The following is a 9,615-nucleotide window of genomic DNA, read 5'->3' on the forward strand; positions in this document are numbered from 1 at the left end:
CCTTCCGCGCGAGGATGGAGTTGAGTCGAAAAAATATCAAGCATAGCTTGATTCCACGACTTCGTATTCACGATTTCGCGTGAAGACGGGCTAGGCGTAGATCTAGGTCTAGTTGAAGAAAAAAATGTTTTATTGCCTTCAAACTATTTTTATAACGTGACCAGGGTCCAAAAATTAGCAAAGTACAGGCTTACGCGTACGTACACACAACCTTTTATTGCTTCATTTTAAAAAAATTATTATTATTGAACGGGTTATTTTCACTATTAAACACGGCATACCCTTCAAGTCAAGTGTGTAGGCTACTCTTGCGTCACTAGTAACAATCAAACACGGCAACATGGTCGAAAGATAATGGTACGAGGTCTGTCTCAGAATAAAGTTTCCCTGTCATGCTGTCCTCATATATAATTATAAATCACCTTGTATTTGGTATCAAAGGAAAGCTTATTCAAATACCTATTCAACGTAGGAACCATCAAGTTCAAGACATTTCTCCTTCTGAGGTTCCCAGCGGTCAAAGACAGTGGTCAGTGATCATTTGTCCAAGGTCCCGAGTGCCTTTCTCATAGCCTCTTGAATCTGGTCCTCGTCCTCAAATCGCCGACCTCGCAGCATTTTTTTCACTTTGGGGAAGAGGTGGAAGTTGCAAGGGGCGAGATCGGGCGAACAGGGCGGGTGTTCCAAGAATTCCCACGAATAACCCTCAAAAAGCTCGTTCACGACTCTGGACTTGTGAACAGGCGCGTTGTCATGATGCAGGACGACGCCTTCTTCAAGCAAAGCTTGTCTTTTTTCTGGATCGCAGGTCTCAGCTTGTCTTTGAGGACGAACCTGTAGTAGCCACCATTGACAGTTATACCAGGTGTGACTAGCCAGCTCATGTCGAAAAAACCCCAATGTGCATCACCTTTCTCTTCCCATGTTTTCTACGTGCGCTTCATCTTTCATGTCAGACCTCCCACCTTCAGCCTCCTTGATCCATTTCCTTACTTTTTGAATTGATGGGTATTATTTTTTCCCTGTTAGTTTGTAAAGATCACCATGGGTTTCAACTGCAGACTTGCCGAGAAGAGTTGAAAATTTGATTACAACTCAGACATCGTAGCATGAGAAGGCTGCACCAATGTTTTGCTCAGCCATTTTCCTGGGATTTGCCTTGGACAAAGTGCACAAGTACCCCACACTTGACACGTCACAGCTCTATGACCCGTTCGCCAATGCACTTGCAATTTGGCGTTGAGATTTCTTAGTTATGGTGTCATGACCTCACAAACTTTAGTGGCTATTGGTTGCGTACTTTGAGTTTTATTGAGGAGGGAAACTTTCTTCTGGGACACGAGAGCCCCCTTCAGCTTCTCGTGACCTATTTTTTACGGGGGGGGGGTGCCGTTGGGGTGAATTCCAGATTCCCCATGTGGAAGGTTAAATCCAAAGATTACAGCATAGGATGTAGCGGGAACAAGCCTATCAAAAACTCGTCGATTTTGTGAAACGTTTTGAACCTGAAGCTGACAAGGATTTTGTCATTAAGAAATTTGATAATCTTCGGGGTTCTTCAAGACAACAATTACGGAAATTTGGTGCCTTGAAGGTTTCAGGATCGGGTGTAGACGAAGTAGAGGCAAAGCTGTGGTACTGCAATGCTGTGGAGTTCTTGAGATACCAAGAAATACCCAGGCCATCGCTGTTCAACATTGAGCCAGGTTTTGCAGAGAGAGACGGGTCTGGTGCCTTTATAAGGGAGTCGTATATGTCGCGACATGTCTCTGAAACTATTTGACACAATGCTGGTGAAGTGGAAGTTGAGAGAATTGCAAGTCATGGTACATGTAGTTTCCTCCCGCTGCTAGGAAATGTGAAGCTGCGGTCAGCCTCTCACGAGGACCTATCGATGCTCGCATTACCGTCGGCTGCTTTTCAATCAGGTCAACTTAGAATTCTTGGAAGGTGAATAATTTATATGTAGCCTCATCCATTCTCAATTATTTCTTAATATAGGCTGTTTCGATAAAACCGCAATTTATTCCAGATGTTTGTGTGTTAGCAATCATTTACTTGTCCAAAGTTTTCTCTTTCGCTTTCGTTTTTCTCGAATCGCAAGTATACATGTAGCAAGCACGTCATCCAAACCATCGCCAAACATGTGTTTCGCAACAATGGCGCGAAATACAATTAAAAGTCGGTCGTCGAGTGTAAATAAGGGGAAAACTTGGAGGATGGACTCACGGGGAAAAACTACTGGAGGTACATTCCCCAGAAAGCCACCAGAGTTCCGTCCCTACGTATTCATCACCTATAAGCGCCAAAGTGGGCCCTCCAAGGAGCGGACAAAAGCCCACAGTAAACTTGCATTATCTTGGTAGTAGAGAATCTTTGGTATGACTTCTCGTCCCACAGATCTTGACTGATAGTAATATTATGCTCCAAAGGAGATGCATGATAAATACGTTTGGAATCAAGGAAGGTCAAGAGTGTGCACACTAATTGTGATAGGGATATTATTTATTGTTGGGAATTTTTTTTTAATATGAACTTTGCAAAAACGATACGTCTAGAACAAACAATTCATTCGCCAATAGTGATTGCTGGAGGAGGCACTTGCCATTAGAAGAAGCACATTCACTGCCTTGTGGAGTGTGGCTAAGAATGAAGAAAAAAAGAGAATTAAAACGATAAAAAGTGATAGAGGGCGGAGGGATGTCAATTATAGGTATTGAGTGGTAATTGATTACGTTATATTGCAAATGACGGGCGAAAACGGTTAAAATCCAGGCTGAAGAAAGTGGAACGAAGGTAGAGTCTAGGTGCACCGGTGAGATTCTCTTAAAGACCAAGGAAGTTTGGTCTTTTTAACACTAACCTCGCACGGTATCGTATATCAACTATCGTATTTCAAGTATTTCAAGTTTTGCAAGAGGAGCAAACAAACTGATGGTTCACCACTATATCCATCGACAATACCTGGAATTTCAAATAAAAGTGTATTTTCACAAAATAATCGCACGTCTCTTGGGTTTTTGCAGAGCATGTACTCCTTCCCAGTGCATTGGAATATGTCAGAAAGCGATGTTTTTTTCTCAAAAGCCAGAGTTACAATGTTCGATACTGAGCGGCTACCCCGAGACTTGTTTTCAACAACAGAAGAAAAAAAACAAAGAACAGAAACAAAACATAAAGAGAAGAGGATAAGAATTGTGGTCTTGGGGAAGGGTGGTGGACTTTGATTTTTAAATGATTATTAAAAACGCATTGCTCGTTTCCTTTTATTGAACTTCTTTTTGTTTAGAATGTTTCTTTCTTCCCTCAAGCATCACGATGAATACCAGTAGCCAGCCAGAGGATATATCAGAAATGACGCCATCTCAGCACCCTGGGCCTTTCCATCAAATCGGAGATTCGGATATATGGATCTATTCAGCCTTTTACGAGCCTGTCAAACAGGGAGTAGACGCTCCGATGATTCGAGCCCTGGGGGTGGCGATGAGAAACCTCTCGGGCCTTGCTCTCAGTTGTCACGTGACCTATGAAGACCGATCAGTAACAACTGTTTCCGGGAGGCTGCGAGCTGCACTTGACCATCATCATAAATCGTAAGTCTTGTTTTTGTTGTTATAGTTGTTGTTGTTGTTGTTGTTGTTATAGTTGTTGTTGTTGTTGTTGTTTTTGTTGTTGTTGTCGCTGTTGTTGTTGTTGTTGTTAAAGTTGATGTTGTTGTTGTTGTTGTTGTTGTTGTTGTTGTTGTTGTTGTTGTTTTCTATCTATCTATCTATCTATCTATCTATCTATCTATCTATCTATCTATCTATCTATTTCAATGTTCTCTTTGCGCTCACTCTTAAGAAATTGTTTTGGAGGTCAGTAATAATCCCCCCCCACCCCCCTTTTTGGGGCATCCTCAAAATCAAACTGGGCAAAACTTTGATAATTTTAAAAATAAAGTGCTCAGTTTCTCGTCATGACAGTAGTGCTGGGAAGGGGTGGGGGGGGGGGCATCAAAGGAAGCAAAGGGAAAAGCAAGAGCCATCTTAGATTTGAACCCCGAACTTCCGTGTCGTCTCGTCGTCATGTTCGTGAACAAACCACATCATGAAAACAGTTGTCATTGATGCATACTCAGTACCTGTAATAGTCCCGTTGGTTAGAGCAAGAAAACTGTAGAATTGCACAGTAAAACTGTACCGCTTTTGTTCTACACAACAGTTCAGGTTCAATGTGATGCAAAAGGAGAACGTTTTTCAAATTAAAAAGAGGGAGGGGAAGGGAGTTGTTTTGTGTGGGGGTTTTTCTTGGGTTTTTAAATTAAAATTTTTTATTTTTATTAAGGGGAGTGGTGGTGTTTTGTTTTAATTTGTCTTTTGGGGTCTTTGTGATGTTGTGTTGAGACTGTGTCCACTATTTGGGAACTTTGCGGTGATTTAAAGATTGTTCCAGGTCCCTCGTGACGTCATATAGTAGAGATACATGTACCATGAAAGCTGTACAGCCAAGTTTCTTGTTGTGTAGAGGAAAAAATCAAACGTGCTTTCCTCTGTGTGTGAGGAAAATGGCTGTGTGTGTTTCTAAAAATAAGCAGTCGATATGTAATTTTTTAAATTATTTTTTTGAGGTAATAATTAAGGGGCTGGCATTTTGCGTCCGCGCAGATAATGTGCTTATTCTATTCTACACAAATGTGTATTAACAATCGTTGTTTTCAACTCCAGGTACAGTGCCAGCTTCTTGTACTGTCCAGTAACCGGAACCAGAAAACCGTCTTTCGTGGCGTTTTCCTTGAACAAACACGAGACACCAGGACACGAGTTCCAGGTTATGTTTCCTGCCTCTAAGCGTGTAAGTCTCATAATGTGGAAATAGTTTCGAGTATAGTATCTCAATTTTTAGCTAAAATGTCTATTCTGGTTACCAAGTATCTGGAGTAACCGGCATAGGTGGGAAACTGTGTGTGTGTGTGTGTGTGTGTGGGTGTGTGTGTGTGTGTATGTGTTTGTGTGTGTGTGTGTGTGTGTGTGTTTGTGTGTGTGTGTACGCGCGCGCGTGCGTGTGTGTGCCCTTGTGTAGGCCTACGAGTATACATTAGAGTGTGTACCCGGTTTTGTACATTTACAGAGACATATTTTACAGCACAAAAATTTTTTTTTAAACAGACCAACATAAATGTCTCCAAATACGTGCGTAAAAATCTTTTATAATAAGATACAGTATAATCCGCTAATATCGACGTGCTTTGAGATGTGGATTTGATGTCGATAAGTAAAAATGTCGATAAATGAAAATATAAAGCCAACGAGGACAAAATAAGGGGAGGTCAGCAGTAAAAGACAACACAACTTTTATAAAGTTGCTTGCTTCCTTTGATTCTTGAAACTAACTAGAGTCAGAGGGCAAAAGGCGCGGGGGAGGGGGTGGAGTTAAGGTACCAAAGACCCTGCAGCGCGAGCCGCACACTACACACCAGCGCAAACTTTGTTGTGGCATCCTTGTAAGGCTTGTTTATGGACGCTTACTGGGGAAAATGGAAAGGCGAGGCACTGACTTGCTGACCGTGGCACTTGCCAGCGACAGACTAAGAATGGGATGGGGAAGGGGAGTGAGCTGGGAGTGATCGGGAGTAGGGGTAGGGAGGGGATGCCCAGCGTGCGAGACTCTCAGGTCTGTGAGGCACTGTACTGTGTTAGAGATTACACTGTGTAGTGAAATGGTGAAATGGTATGGGTTTAACGCCCTATCAACACTATTAGGTTATTTAAGGGGCGGGACCTCCTAGTTTTGCGTCCGTCTCCGATAGGACAGAGCCAAGAGGGAAGTTCGTGTAAAGTGCCTTTCCCAAGGACAAAACGTCGGACCCAGCTGAGGCTCGAACCCCCGAACCCACACGGTGTAGGCCCTACATGACCTACTGAAGCCTGGTGCGTCGATATGGGCTACTTGGCGGGTATGCGGACTTAGTAAAGAACTAATGCGTTGACCATAAGCGTGCCCCCCCCCCCCTCCCCTTTTATGTCCGTGGGCTTCAACAGGTACCCAGGAAGCATGTCGATGAAGCAGAGTGGGCCGAAAAAAAAGTCGATATAAGAGAAATTGTTTAGTAAAGATATTGAAGGGAATAATTCGTAATTGGAAAATATGTTGATATGTCAAAATGTTTATAAATAAGATGTCGATATTAGTGGAGTATAGTATATCTATCTACCTTGCAGGAGAGAACCTTCACGGTTTGCTACAGTGTCATTTATGGGAACTACGACTGCTACTCGATGCTACTTCAGTCCATAACCTACAATCGCATGATGGGAGCAGAACATTTCTTTCTCTACAACCAGACCATGGGGCCCAGGGCGGACGCAGTCGTCAGGCACTTCCAGGACTTGGGGATAATGACAGTTCTCAGCATGCCGGAATTCCCAGCCAATGAAGCTTGGTATCACAGTCAAATAATGGCAATAAACGACTGTATCTATCGGAACCGAAACATTTCGGAGTTTGTCGCGGTAGTCGATCCCGACGAATTTATCATGCCCGTTCAACATCACTCGTGGGGAGAAGTGCTTAAAGCAGTAACCGACAGAGAGATCAAGGAAAAGCGAGGCGAGAATGTCGGTGTGTTTGCTTTCGAGCACTCGATGTTTTGCAACAATAGACTAAACAACACAGAATGGGCGACGTTCAAGAAAAACTTTCAACTCAGCGATGAAGAAGGAAAATTCATAGAGAGAAACGATATAACTACCTTACTTGAATTGCGTCGGAGTAATCTGCTGCGCTTTCCCGTGAGATCTAAGTGTATATATCGCCCTGAGGTTACTAGACAGGCAGGGATACATTATGTCAGGAGCCTGTGGTCAGGTTATCGTAATGTTGTGGTCAACAGCAGTTTGGGAATCGTTGGTCACTATAAAAACAAGAAAGGGGACTGTTTTCTTGACCTTAAAATACTCTGGTTTTACAAAAAATACTTAACAGCGCTGAGGTCATCCTATGCTAACGTTCAGGCATATATCTTTTAAACAGGAACATTTCCACAACCAATGTTCAAATATTCTCTAACTCAGAGGCGAAACAACGTCCAATAACTAAAGCATGAATGAAGCACGCGACTCTCAACAAGGGTTTGTCATGTGCAAATGAAATTTAATTCGTCCAATTTATAAAGACAGGAGAGTGTCAATATGTGGGTGTTTTTGTGTAGTTTTAGCCTCACTCTGTTATTTCTGTGACCTTGACCTTGAGACAGAAAGAGGGCTGAACTGCTGTATCATCTTCCCGTTGTGCAACAGCAATGAATTTTTTTTTTAAACATTATCCGAATGTATGTTCTAGCTTTCGGTTTATGTTGATGGCAATTGGGTCATAAACAAGGAATTTATTAACGTCTCTTTGAACGAACTTTGTTTCTGGTCCGCTGGTTCATGTATTTTAAACAGAGCTGCGACTGATTAGTTCACACACATACACACACATATACTCGTAGGCCTATGTATATAGTAATTGCTGTTTGAAATTAAAATGAAAGCTTAGCAGAAACAAATAGGAAAACAGCATGCCAATAAAGCACCCGGCTGTTCAAAATTTAAAAAGGGAAAGGGGGGGGGGGGGGGTATTACAAAAAGTTGGAAAACGAGGTTGATTGGATACAAACTTTTCAGAATGGCAAAACTTTTTTTTTGTAAAATAGGGTTGTACATTATCTGTCTGAGGCGTAACTCCTGGTCTATATAAGGGTACAGCAAAACGAACGGACATGACATCTTCCATTTTGTGCATGGGAAACACAAGACGGCCTACCAGCGACACCATTGACAGACAGACAGACAGACAGACAGACAGACAGACAGACAGACAGACAGACAGACAGACAGACAGACAGACAGAGAGGTGTGCTAGACTCCCACCTACAGTATTTAGCTCTGTCAAAACCGCCCGTTCAAGACAGGTTGAGCTCAATCAAATTTTACGTTGTACTAATGCTTGAAATTGTCTCATATATAGTACATGTCGTGTGTTATGGTAATGCGTACCATTGATCGGGTACATGTATATTTTTTATTTTGTGCTTTTGTGAAAAATTAATATAATTTGATAGGGATCAATAAAATGCTCTTGGCATTTCTTTTCTTTCATCTTCATCTGGGCCTGGGTTTTGTAAATGCTCTCATTCTACACAAACTCTCTCTCTCTCTCTCTCTCTCTCTCTCTCTCTCTCTCTCTCTCTCTCTCTCTCTCTCTCTCTCTCTCTCTCTCTCTCTCTCCCTCCCTATCTCTCTCCCTGTACCGCCACATTTGTAGCGCAATGGGTTTGGAACTTGACCTAAACATGGAAGAATGCCTCTCCGATAGTATCTTGATTTCGTGGAAACAAAGGATCAACGTTTCTTTCCCATTTTTTTTTTGGGGGGGGAGGAGGGGGGGGGAGTTAAAACTATTTAAAGAAGACTATTCAGTTTTTTTATCTTTTTCCACTGTTGTTCTAAATTCTATTCCCTTTAAGTTTTGCTCTACTTTTCTTGACCAAAATTAATCAGTGACCAACACTAGTTAAATTATTTCGGACTACTAGAAAGCAGCCTGTTTCTACCCCTTAGCGTCAGTGTCACAGCCAATCCCGCTTGACTGGATATTATAGCTTCAAAACAAAAAGATGGAAAACATACTCGATGAAAGACCGTCTTTCCAACCCTGTAATCGGCCAACGTCTTTTGCATGCAACAGCTAAGAGCCTAAACATTATACCACAGACATCAGTGTTCCGGGTGTTTTTGGACAATAAACGTCCCTTGTTCCCTCTTACGAAAATATCAGTCAGAAGTAAAAGGCCTAAATCTAGACTTCTTAACTGTACAAAGAAAGATACAGAAGGTCATTCTTAGAAAGATACAGAAGGTCATTCTTAGAAAGATACAGAAGGTCATTCTTACCACCATCCATCAAACTTCTTCCGTCTTAACCATTTTGATTTAAGTATTCATGATATGACCTGAGACCATGCATCTGAATACCGTTGAGTTACATGTACAATCAGAACACTGAGTATGTATCTAACTTAACATTATTATTGTGTTTACTGTTCATTTATATCGTGTATGTGACTGTAAGCTTGCGTGTGTGAGTGTGTGTGTGTGTGTGTGTGTGTGTGTGTGTGTGTGTGTGTGTGTGTGTGTGTGTGTGTGTGTGTGTGTGTGTATGTTTTAATTGAGTTGCGGTTTGCTGATTATAGTGCTCTATTTTTCCCGCACTGTGTTCAGGATGTGTAGCAAGAGTTGAATTTTCTCTGAAGTAAACAGCAAACCACATATTCACCTGTGTGTGCATTTAAGTCAAACTTCGTCTGTGGAAGTTAAAATAAATACACAACGTAAGTAGAAAGAAGGGGTCTAGATCCCCCCCGTTTTAGGTAATGATTTAAAAACTGCCCGTTTTAGGTAATGATTTAAAAAAAACTCCCCGTTTTGGGTAATGATCTAAAATCGAGGTGGTTTTGGGTAGTGTTCTAAATGGAGCTGGTTTTGGGTAGTGTTTTTGGGTCGAGGTGGTGTATGGTAGTGTTGTATGTGTATGTGATTTACGGGGGGAAACAAAAAGTTGCGTTGTTTTAGATTGAGTAGAAAATGTTGATGT

At 41.9% G+C, this 9,615-nt stretch overlaps 1 protein-coding gene across 1 annotated transcript in view; it reads left to right on the top strand.

The window, feature by feature from the left end:
- The window catches only part of LOC101845389 (glycosyltransferase family 92 protein F13G3.3), a gene marked incomplete in the record, with an annotated part of 9,882 nt that extends 631 nt beyond the window's left edge, over positions 1-9,251 (top strand). The window contains 4 exon segments of the mRNA XM_035968441.1: positions 3,290-3,593; positions 4,707-4,833; positions 6,201-6,770; positions 9,243-9,251. Of these exon segments, the coding sequence (XP_035824334.1) occupies positions 3,290-3,593; positions 4,707-4,833; positions 6,201-6,770; positions 9,243-9,251 (1,010 nt within the window).
- Positions 9,252-9,615: the final 364 nt, after the last annotated feature.

The sequence above is a fragment of the Aplysia californica genome, unplaced genomic scaffold (genome assembly GCF_000002075.1).
Source record: "Aplysia californica isolate F4 #8 unplaced genomic scaffold, AplCal3.0 scaffold00059, whole genome shotgun sequence".
NCBI lineage: Eukaryota > Metazoa > Mollusca > Gastropoda > Aplysiida > Aplysiidae > Aplysia > Aplysia californica.